The sequence below is a fragment of the Euleptes europaea genome, chromosome 19, assembly GCF_029931775.1.
Source record: "Euleptes europaea isolate rEulEur1 chromosome 19, rEulEur1.hap1, whole genome shotgun sequence".
NCBI lineage: Eukaryota > Metazoa > Chordata > Lepidosauria > Squamata > Sphaerodactylidae > Euleptes > Euleptes europaea.
The window spans coordinates 26,361,497-26,385,298 of NC_079330.1; the positions used below are offsets into that span (position 1 = coordinate 26,361,497).

The 23,802-nt window shown below is 49.7% G+C and overlaps 1 protein-coding gene across 2 annotated transcripts in view; it reads right to left on the minus strand.

Moving 5' to 3' along the window:
- Window positions 1–23,802, minus strand: part of SSH2 (slingshot protein phosphatase 2) — a 141,891-nt gene that overhangs the window by 47,681 nt on the left and 70,408 nt on the right. Inside the window, exon 1 of one of the 2 annotated variants that reach the window (XM_056865376.1) lies at window positions 21,382–21,440. The exons of the other annotated variant lie outside the window; for it this stretch is intronic. Within the exon in view, the coding sequence (XP_056721354.1) occupies window positions 21,382–21,437 (56 nt within the window). The 5' untranslated portion in view covers window positions 21,438–21,440. Of the gene's footprint in view, window positions 1–21,381; window positions 21,441–23,802 lie in introns of those variants that run through there. 2 annotated transcript variants of the gene reach the window in all.

Genomic DNA, 23,802 nt, shown 5'->3' on the forward strand with positions numbered 1-23,802 from the left:
AGCTGTGACTTAATGGTACAAACACACACACACAGGAAGCTAAAACAGGAGTGGGGAGAAAACTCCCCTACAAATTTTCTACCTGGAATGAACTTTTTAAAGTTCTGTTGTTGTTGTTTTTAGAAAAAAGCACCAAAGCAAGTTGCTCTCAGAGCTTAAACCAAAACCCCACAACAAAATTAGCCTGCATGTAGCCAGGTCGGCTCCTCAAAGCTCTAGCTGGCTACCAACTTCTATGCTCTTAATGTGCAAGACTGCATTTAAAAGGGAAAGGTGATTTCACTTCCAGTTGAGCCCTTCCCAAATTGAAAACAAGCAGGCATCAGACCACATCCCAGCCACACGCAAACGCAATGGACAGCGGTTGTGAAAAATGCCCTGGTGAAGCAATGACCGTCAAATCGAGGCAGTGGCTCCGGTCACCCTACGGCTCATCATCATCATCACTCCTTTATTGGCATAAAAACACAATACAGAAGGATACAAAAGGAATGGAAATATTAAAAGGTGCACTTTATAGAATAGTTAGAAGACAGTTACGTCGAATAACGCTGTTTGTTGATACTGTCATCTGAATAACTGGTTGGCGGGCTTTTAAAACAAACTTTAAAAACTGTGCCACCATCTCCAATATTTGGGGCGAACAATTGTTTAATAAATAGGAAGCATTAAAAGAATCTGAGACATTCTGTCTATTAACCAACAGGGGGCTTAATACTTGGTTACGAGATTCTGTATAGAACTACAATAAAATAAGACATGAGCAACCATTTCAAAACAATTGTTGCCACAAGGGCAAAGCCTGTCAGACAGAGGGATTTTCCGAAATCTGCCTGAGTAGCATAGATGGCAAAACATTAAATCTGGCCAGAGAAATGGCTCTACGTTGAGAAGGATCACAAAGGTGAGATAAGTATGGGGAGGGCTGGGAAATGTCAAAAGATACCCCTAAATTTGATGGGGAGCATGTTTTATTAGCAACGCTATTTAGGCCTTGAAGTCCTATATCTAAGTGTCTGCATTTTATCCTTTGAAAAGCTTCTGCCTCAGTAAGCATAAGCAAGGAGTCGAAGTTAAGGCCAATAGATTTAATTTTGCTCTCAATATGTTGAAGCCACTTAGAAGCATGTGACTCCACCCTATGGCTGTAACACAGGAGGATTGGCTGCTCTGACCCTCTCCACATTAGCTAAGACCACGAGGACTAGCTACATTTAGGAGAACCACGTCAGAGAGAAGGAGCAGCGGCTCTCTCCAATTAGAACGAGGAGGGAATTAAACTCTGGCACAAAGCAGCCACTAGGTTCAAAATAGGTTGTCCTGTCCTGTGCATGCTGCAACTCAAAAAGCTGGGCTACAAGGGGATGGGCGTGGCCCAGGTAAAGACAGGTTAAGCCAGGCCCACGGAGCCCCAGGAGGTGGATCAAGGCTCATTGTTCTAGCACCACCTGCGGCTTTTGTACGCCTCTGCCCTCCTTGTGCTTTGTCAGGACTGAAATCGCAACTGCGAAACATGAGTAAGCACGCCAGAGGTTCAGAGAACTGAAGGAAGAAAAAGAAACACGTTTTTTGGGGGGATTGAATGTCCTGGAAGCCACGAGAGAAAAACAATCTGGCAATTACAAGGCAAGGGGAACACCAGCGCAACAGCAGAGCCCCACGGGATCACCTTGTCCAGCATCCCGTTTCACACAGCAGCCAACCAGTTGCCACGAAGGGCCAATGAACAAGGCATAGATGCTGCCACCTAGCACTGGCATCCAGAAGCTTACCTGCCTCGGAATAAGGAGTCACCATGGCAATTTTACCTGCTCCTTGGAGGGATCAGAAATCCAGTTGCACAAATAAATAAAAGGTAAAGGTAGTCCCCTGTGCAAGCACCAGGTCATTCCTGACCTATGGGGGGACGTCACATCCCGACGTTTACTAGGCTGACAATGTTTACGGGGTGGTTTGCCATTGCCTTCCCCAGTCGTCTACACATCTACACAAAGAGTTTGCCAAAATTTGTTTTCTTGCTAATGGCAAAGAGGGCCAAATGACAGTATGCACTGAAGACCCCTCTCCCGCCTTTGCAGTATGCTACCATGGACAAAATGACACACATGTTGAATGAATTTAATGATATGACATATGAGCAATTCAATGACAAATGGAAACTGTTTTATAGATATGTTGGGACTCAAGGTTAACTAAATCAAAATTTTAAAACATAACGAAAACGCGACCATGAAAACAGAGCGGGATATGATTATTTGTAATTTCCCCAGGATAACAGTAAGAAAGAACAAAGTAATCTGCTTGATTAGCCCTTAAGATATTTATGTATTTGACATTTTTTTAAATTGACTGTCAGGCGGTTACCCTTTATCTTTACCCATCCCTATTTTCCCTTCTGTACCCATTATAAAATTAATTAAAAATTTTTTTAAAACTCTTCTCCCGCCTTTGGAGATCCTGCTTGGTAATGCCTTTGGCTTCTGATGTTTCCCCAGGCACACTTCTCTTTGCAGACCTGAGAACAAGGCACTTCAGGGAAGCCTAACAGTTACTACCAGATCACTCTGACACAGCACAATCCCTGAGCTCTGGAAACGCCACCAGCAATACAACTGATCGGCCAGCAGTTACCTGCCTGGTCCCTAGGGGTGCACAGGAACCTCCTGTAAGAGCAGAGCAACTTTTACAGCCCAGATAGGAGGAGGAGGAAGAAGAAGAGTTGGTTTTTATATGCCGACTTTCTCTACCACTTAAGGAAGAATCAAAACGGCTTACAATCACCTTCCCTTACCCTCCCCACAACAGACACCCTGTGAAGTAGGTGGGACTGAGAGAGCTCTACGAGAGCTGTGACTAGCCCAAGGTCACCCAGCTGGCTTCATGGGTTTTGGCAGCCCCCTCCCCCGTGACTGCAGTGTTTAACTGGGGGGGGGGTAGGAAAGAAGAAGAAGAGGAAGAAGAGTTGGTTTTTATATGCCGGCTTTCTCTACCATTTAAGGAAGAATCAAACCGGCTTACAATCACCTTCCCTTCCCCACAACAGACACCCTGTGAGGTGGGTGGGGCTGAGAGAGCTGTGACTAGCCCAAGGTCACCCAGCTGGCTTCATGTGGAGGAGTGGGGAAACAAAATCCAGTTCACCAGATTAGCCTCTGTCGCTCATGTGGAGGAGTGGGGAATCAAGCCCGGTTCTCCAGATCAGAGTCCACCGCTCCAAACAGCAGCTCTCAACCACTACACCATGCTGGCTCCCCTCCTTTCTAGCCATCATTAACTAAGATGGGCATATGTAACTAGTTACTAGGTTTGTAACCTTTGTCAGCTTATTCTTTTATACTACTTGCGGGATGAGGGTAGACCAAACCCACCGGGTTGCCCACAAGGCCGTTTCCGCCCAGAGTGCATCGGTGAGGAGGCAAGCGCAAGCCCTGCTCCCCAGAGATTTACATTTGGAAGCCTCAGAGCTTCCCGAGAGCTGCTGTGATGTCTACCGTAACCAGTCTACTGTAACCAGGCGACCCGTTCAGTCACCCCTCAGGAGTTGCCATGGAGGGCACTCCAGCTGAAGAAAAACGCCAAGCGCCAGGAGCAGCCAACTCTTGGCAAAAGAAGAGGCACTGGAGACACAAACCAGGGTCCTTTTAATTTTGGGGAAAGCCCCAAAGGGGCAATAACGGATTGAAACCGTGGATTTTCTCACTTCCAACTCACTTCCATCTCTCATCCACTCATTAAATAGGCAAATAAGCTGGAGTTTGTTACCCCAGGATCTTTGTTTCCCCACTTTGCCAGGTGAGCGGCGGAGGCTAATCTGGTGAACTGGATTTGTTTCCCCCGCTCCTACACACGAAGCCAGCTGGGTGACCTTGGACTAGTCACAGCTCTGTTAGAGATCTCTCAGCCCCACCTACCTCACAGGGTGTCTGTTGTGGGGAGGAGAAGGTGACTGTAAGCTGGTTTGATTCTGCCTTGAGTGGTAGAGAAAGTCGGCATATAAAAACCAATTCTTCCTCCTCCTTCCTTTCTCCCTGCCTCAGTATTAGTATTGCATATGTACTATGTGCCATCAAGTTGCTTCCGACTTATGGCAACCCTATGAATTAATGACCTCCAAAACGTCTTATCATTAACAATCTTGCTCAGGTCTTGCAAACTGAGGGCCATGGCAAGAGTCAATCCATCTCATATTGGGTCTTCCTCTTTTCCTGCCTTCTGCTTTTCCTAGCCTTATTGTCTTTTCCATTGAGTTGGGTCTGGTTTTTAATAATCCTAAATCTGCAGCTAAAGGGTCCTGGGTTTGAAGGTGATTATGTTATCACCACAGAAAGTACATTAACTTATGGAACTCACCATCAGAGGATACAGTGATGGGCACTAGCTTAGATGGTTTTTTAAAAGGATCAGACAATCTCATGGGGGGAATGCAGGACCACAAAGGCCTGATCAAGCAGAGCTCCTGTTATTATGTGTCAGGTGCATCCCAAAATGTGTCAGGTGCATCCCAAACTCGCTTGAACCTGCAGTGTGCAGCGAGCATTCAAAACAAGCTGCCAAAATAAGGGACGGCACATACCCACAGAACCCAGAAGCGGGATCACCAGAAAAAGCCATCACCTGCTTGTCCAAATAATGGCCACGACCAGCAGCAAACCTGCCCAGCTGAGATGCTTCTCCTGAGGCTCTCAAACCTCAGCACACCTTCGCGCGCCAAGATTTAATAGAATTGGTGCCTGAAATGGAAATTCCGTTTCTCCACCAGCTCTCTGGACAGGGATCAGCTTACTGGGAGCGCTTTATTCCGGGAACAAGTTTCCATCAATCATTCAACATAGGCCGTTTTTGACAAAAGCAGGCTCAAGGGGACGCCTGGCGCTGTGGCTGCAGCATTTCAAAATGCGTAAAATGAGGACTGATGCCGGAGGTCAGACATGGCCAGTGAGAGAGGCTGATGGGGAAGAGCCGTGAGTTTGCTTGCAACCTGCAACTGGCCGGTGCCACCGGAGCATCACCCGAACAAAAGAGAGACTGGGCTCCCAAGGCCATGGTCCCTCTGCTCCCAACGCTCCCCTGCAATTCCCATTAGGTTGCCTCTAATGAATGGACAGTAATGACCACTCTACCAGGCTGTAGAGTCAAAGCAAGGTCTACCGAGTCCAGTATTTGATTATCAGCAGAAATGCCCCCAAACTCAGACTATTTTAGTCCATGTATCTGGCCAAGGGCCATAAATAAACAATCTATCTATCTGCCCCCAAACTCCACAGCTATACCACAGTGTTTCAGTTTGCATATCCCAGCTCTCCCCATGCAGGATAAAATGGCAAATGTCTCCTCTCCCCCATGATACACTAACCAAGTTCAATGTAAATATTACCATTAAAATTGGTAGCATGGATTGTACCAATTGCCTAAAAACGAACAACTTTATCTGAAACAGCCATAATGAACGTGTGGTGGGTGGAAAGTGGCGTCAGGTCACAGCGACCCAGTAGGGTTTTCAAGGCAAGAGAGGTTCAGAGGTGGTTTGCCATTGCCTGCCTCCTGGCAGGCTGAGAGAGTTCTGAGAGAACCGTGACCAACCAAGGTCACCTAACAGGCTTCATGTGGAAGAGTGGGGAATCAAACCCGGTTCACCAGATTACAAACCGCTGCTCTTAACTATTATACCATGCTGGCTCTCAACATGGACAACCCAAAAAGGATTACAGATATCACAAACACACACACACACCAAGGTGCACTCAAATGTCCCCAATTTCCAAGCAGCCAGTCAGAAGCCTCTTGAAACCACTCATAGAGTGGGAAGATGAGGGCCACCCCTCCCCAATTAGTCCCCACCATCTGGGGGCAGGCTGTCTTTCATTCTGAAGACCACATCTGACTATCATGGCCAACAGCAGTTGGCACACTTATCTCTCACGGGTGGGTCTGAATTTGTTCTCAAAGCAATCGAAAGCTTGTGTCCATCACTACTACTGGTAGAGATCCCTTAAGAAAGAAGATTCATAGTTCCTGGGGCTTCTTCGTTGAGAGCCATGGCCCCAGTACAACTGGTAAAAACTAGCATTGCAGATGTAGCCTGAAAACACTTCCCCTGTGGCTCTGCATTCAGAACCCTGGGCAGAGTTTTACAACAACCATTTATTCACCCAGCCATTAAGGAATAACTGAGATAAGGGTAAACTGTCTCTTGCTTAGCATTTCTTTAAAGTTCCTAAATAAAGTCAAAGCAATATTTAGAAAAGAGCCCAACTGCCCTGGGTGGGGGAGAGAGAGATACTCGGCAAGAAGAGAGAAAACACAAACTTTCAGGTTTCTTCCCTTTATACTACAAAGGTGTTACTTTGCTGTGGATTTCTGATAAGGATGTTGCCTTTCTTACCGAGAAATTGAATAAGGGGTAAACTTTGGCTGCCCCAACTATGGTGCGCCATGATAAATCAATGTGGCCTTTAATGAAGTCAGCAGGGGGGAGGGGGTCTTCTGCCTCCTCCCCCCCCCGTGTTTTTCCCCCAACCCAAAATGACTGCGGGGGGAGCTCTTTGCTCCATACAAGGGGTTGCAGTATACTGACAGATTACATTTGCAGCCCCCAGTGGGACAAATAGCACCCCTCTGGGCTGTTTCAGGTCAGGAAAGCAGCACACAGGGGAGGCTCCCCCCCTCCATGCCATGGTTTCAATTAGCATCAGACCCTCACACACTTGGAAGCTGAGTTCCCAGCAGATGCTCTAGCCAAGTACTTGTGCCCAGGAGGACAAAAGCAGAGTGGAACTCACACGCTTTTTTTTAAAGGGGGGGGGGCTTTTTAAAGGGGGGCCTGCCCCATCCCAAACCAAACAACTTCAAGCTACCATGGGGCTCTTCCAGCAGTCACTGAAAACTGAACTGCCCTAGCTGAAATGCAAACTATACAGCAGTAGGAGAACACCCAGTGGTAAAGCAGCAACTGCAAATCCAAAATGAAAAAATTCTCCTCTGCCAGCACATGGGAAGCTTGGACATATCCTGCTAAAATCCAGAAGGGAGGGAGAAATGTGTGTGCTCACCCCCCCTTATCACCCAGCAGGCCATGCCCTCTACCCCTACTCCCTCTGCATGCAAATTTTCTGACCTTCCACCCCCACACACACACTTTGCCATCTAGTGAGCAATCTCAGTGCAGTGCTTGGGGTCACCCCCAAGGAAGGCAGGGCAAAGATTTGCATATTTCTGCTTTGCACTGCAAGGAAGTGACAGGTGGGGCTAAAGCTCAGCCAAGAGACGGGAACAAACCTATTTACGGGAACTGATATGTTCGCTGGCGGCGGAAGCAACTGGTCATAATCTGGGCGTGGGAGGGGAGCTCACCGACACTGAAGTGAGAGGGGGAGAGGCGGGGAAGCATAAGCGGTTCCCCCCACCCGCTTAAGTGATCATAATTCATACCTCTACAGACTTGCTGGGGGGTGTGGGCAGAGGAGAATTAAAAAGGGTCAGGAAAGTACAGTGAGGAGGATAGTGCTGGAGGAGGGAGGAAAAGTGTGCAGAGGAAACCGTGGCTCAGGTGACAAGCTAACTAGACACCACAATGGCAGGGTCTGTGGCCTAGGCCCATCCCGTGCCTCCTCCAAGCACAGAACTGGTTGAAGGCCAGGGTGCCAGTCCTTGTCCAGAGAGCCAGCATGGTGTAGTGGTTAAGAGCGGTGGGTGGTTTGGAGTGGACGACTCTGATCTGGAAAACCCGGGTTCTATTCCCCACTCCTCCACATGAGCAGGGGATGCTAATCTGGTGAACCGGGCTGGTTTCCCCACTCCTACATACGAAGCCAGCTGGGTGACCTTGGGCTAGTCACAGCTCTCTTAGAGCTCTCTCAACGCCACCTACCGCACAGGGTGTCTGTTGTGGGGAGGGGAAGGGAAGGTGATTGTAAGCCGGTTTGATTCTGCCTTAAGTGGTAGGGAAAGTCGGCATATAAAAACCTCCTCCTCCTCCTCGTGACACACATAAATCCCTTCCTAGGCACACAGTACACACCTCATTCTCCATCTCCAATGGCTTTTCGTGGAAAGCTATATTTTCTCACTGCTTCCCTTCCCTTCCCACAAAGCAGGAAGCAGCGTTCTAATGGGACAGGTAGGCTTTAGACGCTACTGACTGTTATCAGAGGATTGTGACATCATCTAGTGAACTCACCTGAGGCTCCAGAACTAATTGCGAATGCAGCCTTGAGCATACACACAGACGTACAAGGGCCACAAGGAAAAGGTCGCATCTTGTGAATTGTGAAACAGTAGTCCACGTCGTGAGCCCAAAACAACGTTTTGTGTGCTGCCTCCAGGATACCTGGAAGCCTAGTAGAAATCTGCGCCCTGAGACAACCCACTTGGAGCAGTCCAAAGCCACACGGCAACCACATCAATCCCCTTATCGATCCCTGAATATTCGACGTAACGGACCAGAAGCTCACAGCAAGAAACAATCACACACAGGCTGTATGACACCAAGGCAGTATCTCTGCACGCACAACAACTGCTGGCACTGGAAAAACACACAAGTACAAGTAAGCTAATTCCATGCATGTAATCTGATCACAAAGAGTGAATGATCCAAAACAAGGTCAAGAATGCACAAATAATAGGGATTTATCAGGCTATAGATGATGATCACGAATGCAGCCTTGAGCATACACACAGACGTATAAGGGCCACAAGGAAAAGGTCGCATCTTGTGAATTGTGAAACAGTAGTCCATGTCGTGTGCACAAAACAACGTTGCCCTGACCTGGATGGCCCAGGCTAGCCTACTCTCCTCAGATCTCAGAAGCTAAGCAGGGTCGGCCCTGGTTAGTATTTGGATGGGAGACCACCAAGGAATACCAGGGTTGCTGTGCAGAGGAAGGCACTGGCAAACCACCTCTGTTAGTCTCTTGCCATGAAAACCCCCAAAAGAGGTGGCCATAAGTCGGCTGCGACTTGACGGCACTTTACACACAGATGATGGTTAGTAGTGGTTGATTGGTTCATTAGCCCAACCATCTTCCATCTTTTCAGACCAGGAAACTGATCGAACCTTCGTCTTGCCACATCCAACCTATTTTAAAAAATTTGATCACACATGTTTATTGATTTCTCTGGATATTAAGCGACACAAAAATGTATTTCTGTTATGAAAGAGCAAAGCTTGTTTCAGGCCTCCAACAAGGAATCCTGACGACTGCAGTCTGGTGAGGGTTCTGAGCGATCTTCCTTCACAGAGCTAGAGATCACAGAATTCTCTACGGCTTCGCTAGCATGATCTAGCCAGCATAGTGTAATTGTTAAAAGAGGTGGTTTGGAGAAGTGGACTCTGATCTGGAGAACCGGGTTTGATTCCTAACTCCTCCACCTGAGTGGTGGACACTAATCTGGTGAACCAGGTTGGTTTCCCCGCTCCCACACATGAAGCCAGCTGGGTGACCTTGGGCTAGCCACAGTTCTCTTAGAGCTCTCTCAGCCCCACCTACCTCACAGGGTGTCTGTTGAAGGGAGGGGAAGGGAAGGTGATTGTAAGCCGGTTTGATTCTGCCTTAAGTGGTAGAGAAAGTCAGCATAGCAAAACCAACTCTTCTTCTTCTACTTGAGGCTGCTGAGTGGACCTCAATCCAACAACTGAAGACTGCAGATGTAAGGCCATTCCCCTTCACCGCAATCTGCAGCCCCCAGGATCGGCTCTGTTCCAAAATAGCACACACACAGCTCCATCCCCTGCCACATTTTTACGAGATCCCAAGGGCAACTCCACGCTGGATGGCTAAATCAAACATGCGCGCGGAATGCAAAAACGCACTGCTGAAATAACGAGGCCGGCAGTGTTGTGGCAACAGTGGGCAGGGAGCAAACGCAAAGCGGGTTCACAGCCGAGGCTGGCGGGCGAGCTCAGGCGGCAGCGACGGCTCCACAGGTGGGAGCCAGGAATAGAAAGAGCGGTTTTTACATAAGAGGGATGACTGCAGCCAGCTTCTACTGGGGTACGGAGTTACAGAGGCCACGAGCTGTCTGTCACCAGCCAGGAGGATTCTGAACTCTTCCAAACACAAACAGCAGCCAAACTGCACAAGGAACTGCAACGAAGCCCCAAAACAAATTAGCATCAAAATGCGCATGCATGCACATTATTTTATTTTTAAAAACCAAGTTTGTAGTACACATGACTGCCAGAAACATCAGAGAGTGAGCACAAGCTCAGAAATCCCAACTATAGAGATGGGAAGTGAGGAGAGACCTTTATGTGTAGCTAGAGAATGAGCTTCAAGCCACTTCAACCAATTTTTGGGGGGAAAAGACCATGGGAATAAAATAAACCCCCCCCCAGTCCTTCACATCTCTAGCCTTGAATCGACAACCTTGTGGTGAGAATCAGTGGCACACCTGCATGTGATTTCTATAGTCATCACCTCTACAGGGCAGCAAACAGGAAATTCAGAGGGCGTGGAAAGAGAGCCAGAAATAGAACATTCAAGCCTTCCAAAATTAATGATTGACAGGAGGATGGTTGCTCAGCCCACCTTCATCAGTCCAGTGAGGTAACATGAAAAAGAATCAAGGAAATGTAGCCCATAAACCAGGGGTGTCAAACATAAAGCCTGCGGCCAGACTCAGCCCCTTGAGAGCTCTTGAGCCAGCCCTCTCCCACTACTCCCGATCTAGGCTGCCCAGCCTGCTGAAGGCTCACCAGCTGAGGCAGCCCCCACCCCATCCTGATCTGGGCACTAAATTTTATGGTACACATGGCCCGGCCTGACCAAGTGACATTTTTTGTCATATCCAGCCCTCGTAACAAATGAGTTCAACATCCCTGCCATAAACCTTCCACAGGCCAGCTCTCTCCTTCCAAAGAGTGGGATGTCCCAGCTGTTGGCAAAGGAGGGTGGGAAGAGAGAGATGCCAAATGGAAGGAGGGGCCAGGAAGGCACCAAAGCAGGCAGGAATGCAAGCAACCAAGAGGGGGACAATCAGGGCTTAAAGAGTCAAACATGCACAGAGTATGTCACTAGTCCCTCTCCCATCACATAAAGGATATTTATTTTTATTATTTACTGAATTCATTTAAATCCTGCCTATATCTCCAATGGGGACCCAGAGCGGCGTACGTTCTCCTCTCCTCTTGAGCATGTGAGTGGCTCAAGGCCATCCAGCTGGCTTCCCTGGCATGAGTGGGGATTCGAGCCTGGGTCACCCAGATATTAGTCAGACACTCTTTACCACTACATCACACCGGCTCTCACGCTGGATAAAGAAGAAGAACTTCCAGACATCCCTTTCTCTAGGATTTTGGGAAAGCTCACAAGAAACAGGGAAATTCAAGCACAGAGATCAGCTCTAGAAAGAACCAGAAGGGCACCCAGAGGTTATCTGCAAACAGCCAGGATCACTGGGAGCTGGTCACCAGACCGCTGTAGCAGAACGGCAAGCTCTACCAATTCAGACTGTAGGCCCCAGAAGGAAATGGGGGGGGGATGGAAATCCCACCCCACCCCCCAAAGTCTTCCGCAGAGGCTTCAGTGGCCTTTCTCCACCCCCATCAGCTATTCCTTCCCTCCCGAAGCATCTCAGTCCTCATTAGGTTGGTTTTAAAGGTTCCCCCCCCCACTTTTGGTTAATTTAAAAGTTATAGAGACTCCTCTGGGGGACGTCCCGTGGTATATTTAAGTGTCCACATAGGGGCCTGGCCAGTTTACTATCAGATATCGTGAAGATTTTGTTAGCATGACTGGGTTAAAAAAAAGGGGGGGACCATACTCGTATCCTTAATGGGGAGAACCCCCATCAGAAACTTTAAAACCAAAAGTAGATCATGATGGGTAGCCGTGTTAGTCTGTCACTAGCAGTAGGAAAGAGTAGGAGTCCAGTAGCACCTTAAAGGCTAACAAAATTTCTGGCAGGGTATGAGCTTTTGTGAGCCACAGCTGAAAGCTGAGGCTCACGAAAGCTCATACCCTGCCAGAAATTTTGTTAGTCTTTAAGGTGCTACTGGACTCCTACTCTTTTCTTAAACCAAAAGTGTGATCAAGAAATTCAGTACCACCCCTAGATCACATAAAAAATACCTCACTGGACCATCTAGTCCACTAGCATTTATTTACACCAAGGAGTAGCCAGAAGTTTCTGGAAAATTCACAAACAGGGCATGAAGCAGCAGATCCACACAGACAGAGAAATTCTGTCTCAACATGGGAGACTTCCTTCACTGTCAGGGATTATGGCCAATACCCTTCCCATACCCCAAGTTGAAGGTAAAGTCCAAGCTAGTTAGCATTTGTCAAAGAGGCCTACACATTACAACCAAGGGCCTGGGCATATGCACCTCAGGAAAAAAGAAGTTACTGGGTGAAATCCTCCACGAGTATCTGCTGGACAAGCTAGATTGAAACAAACAGGGCCGACAGTACCCTTCGCTTCACACGCTTCCTTCCTGGGCAGAAAACAAAACTATCTTTAATGCGCAGTGGCGAGCTCAGCATCCTGTAACAGAGAAGGATTAACACCTGCCCCCCCAGTATAAGGCAAATCAGAGGCACTCAGAGCAGACCTAAAATTTAATGAGGAACAAGTTCTGCAAGAAAAGATTGAACACTTTGGTAAAAAAAACACACACACACACACACTACACGCTCAGAGTTCTAAAAGAAGCCACAACCCCTCCCACACACACACACACCAGGAAACCCTGGATAGCAGTTGTTGAACACATTGCTAGTGGAGGAGATGTCACAATAGAAAAAGCTGCCAAGGGCAGGGATTTCAGGCTGCGTTCTCTCTTTTGGACTCTACCACCTGGGCTGATCCTGCCAGTGTACATTCTGGACTAAAAGGGGCACATTCTGGGGGCCAATTCATGGACAGGAAAACTGAGGCCAACACACTTCAGAGGCAATGCTACAAACAATTCCCACAGTGTGGTGAGGAGAAAGCCCAGACAGCAGGCTAAAAGGGATCTTGGCCAACTGTAGGTTTCTGGCTAGGCCAAGCTTGCTAAGCATTAATCTTTTACAAGGGCTGTAGCATGTAAGGTGCTGAATGGAAGCAGAGCAGAGAGACTTGAAATTGGCCACAACTGCGACCAACCTAATCATCTTGCTATTTGTTTAAGGAGTGTGGGTTTTTCGGTTAGCATAAAATTTACCCATAAAATTTACAGGTCTTGTCTGAGACCAGTGCTGAACTGGGGAGATTCAGAACACCCCTCAACTACTATTGCATACAAGCACTGCTTGCTGCACAATGCCAAATGTGCATCCAGAACACATCCACAAAATCAACCTCACTATGTTGCTCCATCTTTTGGTCTTCCTCGAAAAGTTCTGTGAAGAGGGTAAACGATGCCATATGCCAACTTTGGCAAAGAAAACAAACACTACAGGGGGGGGAAGCTACAGGTGGGGAGGGGCTGTGGCGCAGTGGTAGAGCATCTGCTTGGCATGCAGAAGGTCTGGCATCTCCAGTTAAAGGGACTAGGCAAGCAGGTGATGTGAAAGACTGCTGCCTGAGACCCTGGAGAGCCGCTGCCGGTCTGAGTAGACAATACTGACTTGGATGCACCAAGGGTCTGATTCAGTAGAAGGCAGCTTCGTGTGTGTTCATGTGTACGCAAAGTACTACTAATGTCTCAATGGTATGTGATGCATGGACTGTGTGAAGGACTCTGGGGCCGGGGGATGGGGCACTGACGCCCCCTCCATGTAGCAACAACTGCAGCGTAATGAAGTGTTTTATTTACAGCTGGGGACAGAGATCTTTCAGCCTTGGATTTCCATCACCCAGGCTGAGTCAGCAGGTCAGAACCCGCAGTCCCTGCCTGATCCTGGCCACCCCAGCTCCTCCTTCCGCCTTCCATTTCTCGCTTCTCACCTCCTTCCCAGCCCCAGCCTCCTCCTCTCTCTTCCCCGTCTGCCTCACCTGGCTGACCTTTAAGCCCCCTCCAGCTTCTCCGGCTCCCAGCTGGCTGCTCCTAGGAACCTTTCTCCTGGCCAGTCACAGCCCTCCATCAGTCCCACAGCCACATCTTACCAGGCACAACCAGAACTGGTCAGGCTGAACACACCACCCCCAACATTGGCTGATGGTCTGCCTTGGCCAGGTCAGGGCCAACAGCCATGGGCTGACTGGCAAACCGATCAATGGGCAAGCCGGCAGCAGTGTTGGCCATGGGCCTCTGACATCAGCGCATCTCTCCAGCATAGGGTTGCCAGCTCCGGGGTGGGAAATAGCTGGAGATTTTGGGGGCAGAGCCTGAGGGCAGGGTTTGGGGAGGGGAGGGACTTCAATGCCATAGAGCCCAATTGCCAAAGCGGCCATTTTCTCCAGATGAACTGATCTCTATTGAGTGGAGATCAGTTGTAGTAGCGGGAGATGGCCATCTGTCAGCAATGCTGTCACTATGACCATAGGCAGATCATGAGAGGGAGGGCATCTTGGCCATCTTCTGGGAATGGAGTAGAAGTCACTGGGGGTGTGGGGGGAGGTAGTTGCCAATTGCCTGCATTGTGCAGGGGGTTGGACTAGATGCCCCTGGTGGTCCCTTCCAACTCTATGATTCTATATGGAATCTAAAACAAAAACCAACACACCCTGTGGTTGCATTTTGTAAGCTGTTTTGAAGAAAGCCTGCTGCCGCTGATACTCCTGTGATTTCCAGGACACATTTGAGAACACGGCAATTCTTCAACAGATTTTATCTGCCATTTAATAACCGCCCATCATATGAACCTCTGAGAGTACTGAATGTTCACAGACTGGGGGAAATGTCTGACCGTTACAGGCAATGTGTCAGAACCAGAAAGCCCTTTCCTGCCGTTCTGCTCTTCTATCTGCCCAGATACAAGAGAGCACCATCAAGACGCCAGCGGGCAATGATCTCCTGTGAAAAACCAGCGATGGTAGTCTTTCGCTGCTAATCTCTTGTTTACAGAAACATTGTGGGGGATGCAACAAGAAAGTTCCTCTGGTAACTGAAGTTATCTTCCAGTTCCAGGAAGGGAAAGGCTGGTCCCCCCGCCCTGGTTACAAGCAGGATTCGTTCACTCTGCGCTTCTTGCTATCAGGACCTGGCAAAGGTCACGAAACCAGGAACACTGAGTGGTCTGTTCCCTCCCCCTGCCCCGCTTTCGGCTTTGGTTCTTACCCACGGCTAGCCTGGTATAAGCACAACGGTCTACGGTTTTTCATCCACAAGCTCGGGTACATTTTTCTAACAGTTCACTTGACTAACATGATCCACATCTCACATTCCCCCAGAAGTCCTGAGCTTGGTATCCAACCACTGCTTCCTCTAACCAGTGTGGCTTGGTCTCTCTTGCTTCCTGCTCCACAGACGCAAAACAAGAACCCTCCTCCGGTCTTGCAAGAGAGTTTTTACAGGGAAAGAAGGGGGGGACGACCCACATATGTATGCAGCAAAGCAAACCCGCCCTCAACTCTACTCTCCGGCTCAAGATGCAGACCGGAACCATGGTGGGAAAGGTGTACTTGTTCATGCTCCTTTGCTGGAGGCTGTTGAACATTTTGCTATTCCTGTGATTGTGCAACGAGAGAGTAAAGGGTTTCCTTGCTGACCACTGGAATTGTTTACAGCCACCATCGTAGACTCAGGGATGGAGGAATTAAGTTTACAGCCACCATTGTAGACTCAGGGATGGAGGGGCCGTGGCTCAGTGGTAGAGCATCTGATTGGCATGCAGAAGATCCCAGGTTCAATCCCCAACATCTCCAGTTAAAGGGACTAGGCAGGTAGGTGATTTGGAAGACCTCAGCCTGAGACCCTGGAGAGCCGCAGCCAGTCTGAGTAGACAATACTGACTTTGATGGAACAAGGGTCTGATTCAGTGAAGGCCGCTTCATGTGTCAAGACTCTTCTGTCAATTTTTTTAAAGAAAAACGACATTTTCAGAAGCTCGGGGGGGGGAACACTCCTATGAAATATTTTCCCTTGTGGAAAGAAAAAAAAATGGGGGGGAGGAGATTTGGGGTTTATCTTATCTTTATCTTTGCTTTTAGCTAGGGATGTTTTAACTATTAGTGGAAGTCACCTTGAACCAAGAGGAAAGGCAGGATACAAATGGTTCAATAAATAACTAAAATGCATCTCCCCCTTTTGGATGCACACCTTAACGTGGTGAGGGGGTTTGTGTGTGTCAGCGAAGCTGGGAGCAATACCGTACGGGGTCTAGACTCTGACAAGAGACTAGACTCCCAGCAGAGTCACTTAAGACGGAATGGTCTCAGCTGAGACACCAGACGAAGATGCATCCACCCACTTCAGGGATCAATGGCCACATCAGCAGAAGAGAACTGGCAGTTCCAATGGTGATGAGGGCAGAGGAATCCTTGAAGGCTAGCTACTGGGCAGCAGCAGTAGTGGAAGGTGACATTGGCGGAGGATCTTTTGTAGACAACGGCAGTGCCACTACAGCTAACCCTGGTTAGTACAGCGCAGAAGGCGGCACTGGTAAACCACTTCTGACCAACCTTTACCTTGAAAACCCTATGATGAGACAATCCACAATGAAAAAAGATATAGTGCTGGAAGATGAGACCACCAGGTTGGAAGGCACTCAATCAGCTACTGGGGCAGAGTGGAGGACAAGTACGAGTAGCGCTGTTCTTAATGACGCGACTGGACTAAAGCTGAAAGGACGTTCAGTGGTTGACGTGAATGGATGCAAAAGGAAAGTCCAAAGCTGTTCGTCGCATATAATAGGACTCAACAAGAGATGGATTGACTCTATAAAGCAGGGGTGGGGAACGTCAGGCCCGGGGGCCGTATAAGGCCCACGAAATCATTTGGTCTGGCCCTTCGTGGGTCCTGGCAGATCTCTAGCTCAGAAGGATCTAAGACTGGTGATCCGCCCCCTCCCGCGGTCAGGAATAGCCTCTATTCAAGGCGGATGCGAGTTTGTGTCCCCGAGAAAAGGAACCTTCCCCCCCCTTGCAGAAGAGTTGTTAGCTATGGAACTGCTAGGACAGCCCAAGAAACTGTTTTAACCCTTTACCACCTGGGCCGTGGAGAAACTACGTGGCAGACACTCGGAGCCGTCTCCGGTCGTGCCTCTTGGCTAAATGTTTGACCAAATATAGCAGGCTAATTTTTAAGTTGATAATTTTGTATGGCCCGCAAATGATGTTATAAATATCCAAATGGCCACCCCTGCTATAAAGGAAGCCACGGCCCTCAATTTGCAAGATCTGAGCAAGGCTGTTAAGGATAGGACACTTTGCTTCATAGGGACACCATGAGTCGGAGACGACTTGATGGCACTTAACACACACGCAAAATGCATCTAAGGCAAAATGTTACTAAATTATGATAATTTGTGTGCACACTGTAAACATATACAATAGACTGCATGTTCAAGCATATCTTTATTAAATGTGACTTTTTGTCCACATTCTGGTATAACATATATGACGAGGGTGCGCTATTTAACAATTCAATGACTTTACCACAAATGTTGTGTTTTCTGATTTCAAACTGCATTTTTCTCTCTCTGATGGCAAGGAGACATAGGAATTGAAATAAAACCAGGTGCAGAATTGTGCAGCTCTCTCTTCGCTCTTGGACGTATTTGCAACTTTGCTCTTAGAAAACTAAGGCAGTGAAATTTAGAAGTATTTCACTAATATGCTAATAGTACAATTTACATGCTAACGTATAGATTATGCATTTTATGTTCCTAAAGCAGTAAAATAATTTTAGGCATAAGTATTGCATATAATTTCCCCAAAATTCTAGTATTAAAAAAAAATCCACCCTTACACGGGCATTCTCTGTGCTGGCCCCCACCTTGTGGAACAACCTGCCTGAGGAGGTCAGGAAGGCAAAATGTACAAAGCAGAAATGTTCAGGAGAACATTTTTCTAAAGGGATCAGAATCACAGTATAATGGAATAGTTCGAGAGGGTGCTTTTATAAGGGCAGAGGTTTATAGTCTATTACAAGGTTTATCGTATGAAGCACCTTACTTTTGCTGCACTGCCTTTTACCTTTATAATCTACTGTCTACATTGTTTACGGCATGTTTTACCTTAACCATTTTGGTTTTTTTATTGTTTTCCTTATTTCTGTAAACCTAGTCCTACTGCAATATTATTGGATGCCTTATACTGCCTGATTGAATTGTTGCTTACATTTCGGAATCTGCCTTGAGCCTCAGTGAGAAAGGAAGGCTATCACTGTAGCAAATAAAATAAAATACTGCTGAGTTTTCAGCAAAGCATAATTTGCCACCGGATGCCAAACTGTGGTTTGCACCTGCCCTGGGAACAACCATGGTTTACAAAGCAAGTGCAAACTGCAAACCATAGTTTGCCGGTTGGGATGTAACTGCAAGTTACAGCCTACAGCAAAGCCAGAAATAATAACGTTACCTTGCCAAATGTGGCACTATGCAATCCCAAGGATTCCCCAAGGTTCAGCCATACAGCCGTTTGCTGTTGTCGTGTCTGAACTAAGACCAAGCCAGCTTAAAGGGTATAGAGAAGGGGAGTTTTCTAAGGCTAGGGCTAGGTCAGGCAGCACGTCTGATCCCTGACACACACACACACAGCACAGTCATCTGAGGACCTCTGATCCAGCAGGCAGTACTGAAGAGGTACACAACATGGCCAGCTCCTCGCCCACAGGGTATGTGGTGTCCTAATGAATCTCAAGGCGAGGCCCTAGAGCACTGGTTCCCAACCAGGGGTCCGTGGACCCCCAGGGGTCCGCGAGAACTAAATTCAGGCCCGCGAAACAAAGTTATAAACCCATAATAAATTAATATTTTCAATTAAAAGTTCTCTATTATAAAATATATATATTCAAATATTATTCTAAGTTTAATGTTTAACTAACAGTTATGATTAAAGTTTATTTTCAAATTCTCTGAATTTTTATTTTGAACCTTGGGGTCCCTGAACCAAACAAAAAAGTCCTAGTGGTCCCTGGTCAAGAAAAGACCAGGCTGTGACCAGGCTGTGTTTCATTGGCAGGGGCTGCGTGACAGGCAGGAATTCATCATGGACATTTTTTCTCAGTATGGGAAAAGCAGCAGCTGTTGAATTGCTACCCTTCATATAAATGGGGAGATACAAGGGAGCAGAGCCTTACGATTTCCCCAGGCAGCAAACAGAGCATCTGAAGAGCTCAGGATGTATCTGCTTTCCTTAGCCTTCCCTATTGTTGGTAAAAATCACAACAGCCATTTCCTTAGCAGCTTGCTGAGTCTTAATGTGGCTTCGGCCATTCTAGGGCAGGGTTCCCAGCGCATGCAGCACCACCCACACCACCTGCAAAACCAAAAGCGAACACAGATATCTACTGTTAAAACAGGCAAATTAAGATGTCTGTCGCTGACGCACCACAACAAAGGACGGTTCATGAAAAGTAGCAAAGCCAGGGCAGAGTCTGCCGTTCTGCAGAGGCAGCGAGCCAAGGGGGCCGGAAGTTGCCACTTCTGGATTATCAGGAACAGTGACTTAAATAAAATCTTAGCATTCTTAACTCCTCACTGACAGGGCAGAAACAAAAAGTTCCCCGCTCCTGTTCTGCCCAATACAACCCAAAACAGCAGCTTTTCCTACACTCCGCAGAAGCGTATTCTGTTTGAAGGTTGTTCCCATTGCGCCAGGAACTTGCCCAAGCATCGTGAGTCTCAAGAGTATCCTAAGAACCAGAGAGAAAACATCTTCTGCTTGGAACAGCTGGTGCCCAGAATTACCACATGCAAGCTATCAAATAACACAGGACTTGTTTAGCCCTGGAAGCTCATGCTCTGCGTTTTGGACACCGGCTGGTCCAGACTTCGTTGGCGCAGCTGCGTAACTCGGAGGGTTCTGTCCCAGCACAGGGAGAAACTGCACAAAAGTCACTACCATCACGGCTGGCTGGCTGGCATAGGCTACAGGGGAGACAGCTTCGCAAAGCGTGCTACAGTCAAAGCTGGTTTGCTGACTCCAAAGTCTTGCGGAGCTATTCTGGTCTGATATCTGATAGCGGCAATGCCGGTGTCCCCCCACCCCCCAATGCAGGGGCTGAAGCGCTTGACATGTAGGGAAGAACCTCTGGAGGTAGTTGCAGGCAAACGTTGCAGAGGATTCTAGGATTCTAGAATTCCCGATTCTAGGAAGGGCGCATCGCAGGAAAACCACAATGCCTCTGATTGGAACAAGGCTAGCACTGGAAAAGGTGGAGCACGTAACGCGCTCCCCTCTTGGCCACAGACTCATCAGGGCAAGTTACTCAAGAATGCAAATGAGAGGAAAAGATCATGATATAGAATCACAGAATCATAAAATCATGGAGTTGGAAGGGACCACCAGGGTCATCTAGTCCAACCCCCTGCACAATGCAGGAAATTCACAGCCACCTCCCCCCACACCCCCAGTGACCCCCCCCACTCCATGCCCACAAGATGGCCAAGATGCCCTCCCTCTCATGAACTGCCTAAGATTTAGCTCGAGGCCCCCGGTGCTTTGCAGAGTTTACTAAGCAAGAGAGTCGCAACTGCCCCCACCCCCAGGAGTTCACAGCCTGGACTGAGACAGCGGGGAAAGCAGCAAAGAGTTCGGTCACCAGGGCAGGATGCAAACAAATGCAGCTCCGCGTCCTACGGCCGTCGCTCGACACACCCCGACTCGCGAGTAAGACCCGTTACTTAAGCGCCCCCCCGCGCCCAGATGCCCAGGATCGGGCTGCTTCGCGGGAACACACGAAGCGCCTTTCTACTGAATCAGTCCCCTGGTCCATCCAAGTCAGTATTGTCTACTCAGACCGGCAGCGGCTCTCCAGGGTCCCGAGCGGAGGTCTTTCGCGCCCCCTCCTTGCCTGGTCCCTTTAACTGGAGATGCCGGGGATTGAACCTGGGACTTTCTGCATGCCAAGCAGAGGCTCCACCACTGAGCCACAGCCCCTATCCATGGCTCCCCAGGGTCTCAGGCAGAGGTCTTTCGCGCCCCCTCCTTGCCTGGTCCCTTTAACTGGAGATGCCGGGGATCGAACCTGGGACTTTCTGCATGCCAAGCAGAGGCTCCACCACTGAGCCACAGCCCCTATCCACGGCTCCCCAGGGTCTCAGGCAGAGGTCTTTCGCGCCCCCTCCTTGCCTGGTCCCTTTAACTGGAGATGCCGGGGATCGAACCTGGGACCTCCTGCATGCCAAGCGGAGGCTCTACAAGGAACCTTCCAAGGGAAGCCCTCGAGCAAACCAGAGCGTCTCTCCCCCTGTCTGGGGAGGGGGGCCGTGCGCCCAGGCGCGCCTGCCGGGGAAGCGGGCCTGGCGCCGGGCTTTGGAGCATGCAGGCGCCGGGGATCCCCGCTAAGCGGCGGGGCCCCTTCCTCTCCGGGGCAAGTCCCGGCCCCGCGCGGCTCCCACGCCGGCTACTCACAGCTGGTTGATGGCGTTCTGCGAGATGACGGCGTCGGCGGAGAAGTAGGGGATCATGGTGGGGCGGCCGCCGGGCGGAGAGCGCCGCGCCGCATGGCCCGATCGATCCCCGGGCGGGGCGGCCCGGCTCGGCTGCGCGCGCGGCGGCGGCGAGACTGGCCGACCTCGCCGCCTCCGGGCCGGCCCAGCCAGGGGGGTCCCTCCGCCGCCCCCGCCTGCCCCCGGCCACCAGAAGCCGCCAGGGCGGGGCCGGCCCGAGCCCGCCCTCCCGGCCGGGACGCGCCGCCCTTCCCAAACGCGTGACTTCTCCGAGGGCCGGCGAGGCGGGGGTTGCCAACTCCCGCCGGGTCGGTTCCTGGAGGCGGCGCCTGGGGCAGGGGGGGACTTGGGGAGGGGCTTCGCCGAGAATCTATGGCACACCGGAGAGTTTGCCCCCCGGAGCCGCTCCAAGGGAAGGAAGCTCTGTGGTCTGGAGCGCAGTTGCGATCTCCAGGCGCCCACTGGAAGTTGGCAACCGCGTGCAGCGACCCCGGGAGTTGCAGGATAATAAGCGCGGCGGCGGCCAGGTTGTTATCCTGAGCACCAACGACGCTTTCTCCGTCTTTCATCTCTTGTGTGTGTGTAAAGTGCCGTCAAGTCGCAGCCGACTTGTGGGGACCCCTTTTTTTGGGTTTTCATGGCAAGAGACTAACAGAGGTGGTTTGCCAGCTCCTTCCTCTGCACAGCAACCCAGGTCTTCCTTGGTGGTCTCCCATCCAAATACTAACCAGGGCCGACCCTGCTTAGCTTCTGAGATCTGACGAGATCAGGCTAGCCTGGGCCATCATCTCTTCTTCCCCCGCCAATATTTAAAACAATAAAACACGCTATATAGGAAGGAAGGCTCCAGCCCTGCAATGAACAGGGTTGCCAGGTCCCTCTTTTCCACAGGCAGGAGGTTTGTGGGGTGGAGCCTGAGAAGGGCGGGGTTTGGGGACGGGACGGGTCTTCAATGCCATAGAGTTCAATAGCCAAAGCTGCCATTTTCTCCAGGGGAACTGAACTCTATCGGCTGGAGATCAGCTGTAATAGCAGGAGATCTCCAGCTAGTACCTGGAGGTTGGCAAACCTAGTGATGAACCATGGTGGTGATGGGAGGGGGGGGAAGGTTGTTGTTGTTCCCTCCTAGGCAGGCTTAGTTGGGAGTAGCTCTCCCTGATCTCGGTATTAGTTAAAAAAGAATGCCGCGTGTAGTCCAGCAAGTCCTGGCTGAGAAATGGCTGCTGTTAAGAGAGGGCTGAGGCTATGCTCTGCTCAAGCTCAGAGGCCCGCTTCTCTCACAGCTGCCTTGGACAGACACACACACACACACACACGAAGCTGCCTTATACTGAATCAGACCCTTGGTCCATCACAGTCAGTATTGTCTGCTCAGACCGGCAGCGGCTCTCCAGGGTTTCAGGCGGAGGTCTTTCACATCACCTACTTGCCTAGTCCCTTTAACTGGAGATGCCAGGGATTGAACCTGGGACCCTCTGCTTGTCAAACAGATGCTCTACCACTGAGCCACGGCCTTTGCTTGCACAGCTGAAACCCTGCTCTCCGCAGCTAGCACCAGCACTCACCCGTCTGGAACTCACCCTTGTCTGGGGCTCCCCAGCCAGCGCTAGCCATGACCACCCCAAAGAGGCTCTCAACTCGTGAGCCAACAAGGAGCGATACCACAGGGCCTCATCCTCCCCCTTAGTGATGGAGGGGGCCAGATTTAAGAAGAGTTTCAGTTTTAAGAAGAGGTAATGCAGCTTGCTGGGGGTAAAGGGAAGACGACCGGGGAAGGCACAGGCAAACCACCCCGTAAACAAAGTCTGCCTAGGAAACATCGGGATGTGACGTCACCCCATGGGTCAGGAATGACCCAGTGCTTGCACAGGGGACTACAGTTACCTTTAATGCAGAAGGGGCAACACAAGGCCTCCGTACCTCACTTTCAGGCCCCCTGCAGGGCAACTGTTTGCCTGCCATGTGAAACCCGAAACTCTGCTAGATGGACCCCAGGGCCGATCCAGCAGATCAGACTGCAATTTAGAACATTCCTGTTATTAAGCTCCTTGCATACAGACAACCAGAACAGCAAACAACGTGTGTTTGTGGGGGAGGGGAACACAGCATCTGCCAGGTTTTGGGTTGCTGGGGAGTTTTTTTTAAAGCGAGGCGTAGTCAAAGCTGGAATCCACTTTCTCTTATTACAGGTGAACCTGGCCTGAAAATTCAGGTGTGTGTGTTGGGGGGGGTTGGGCTTAAGAAGGCATAAGCAGAGTCTTTTCCTGCAGGCCTCTCCCCCTCAAGCATCTCTTTTCGCTCTCCCTGGCGAGATTCAGGAGGTGGCCAGTCTTACGTGGGGAGTTGTACTGACATAACACTCCATGTACTTTGAATTGTGTGC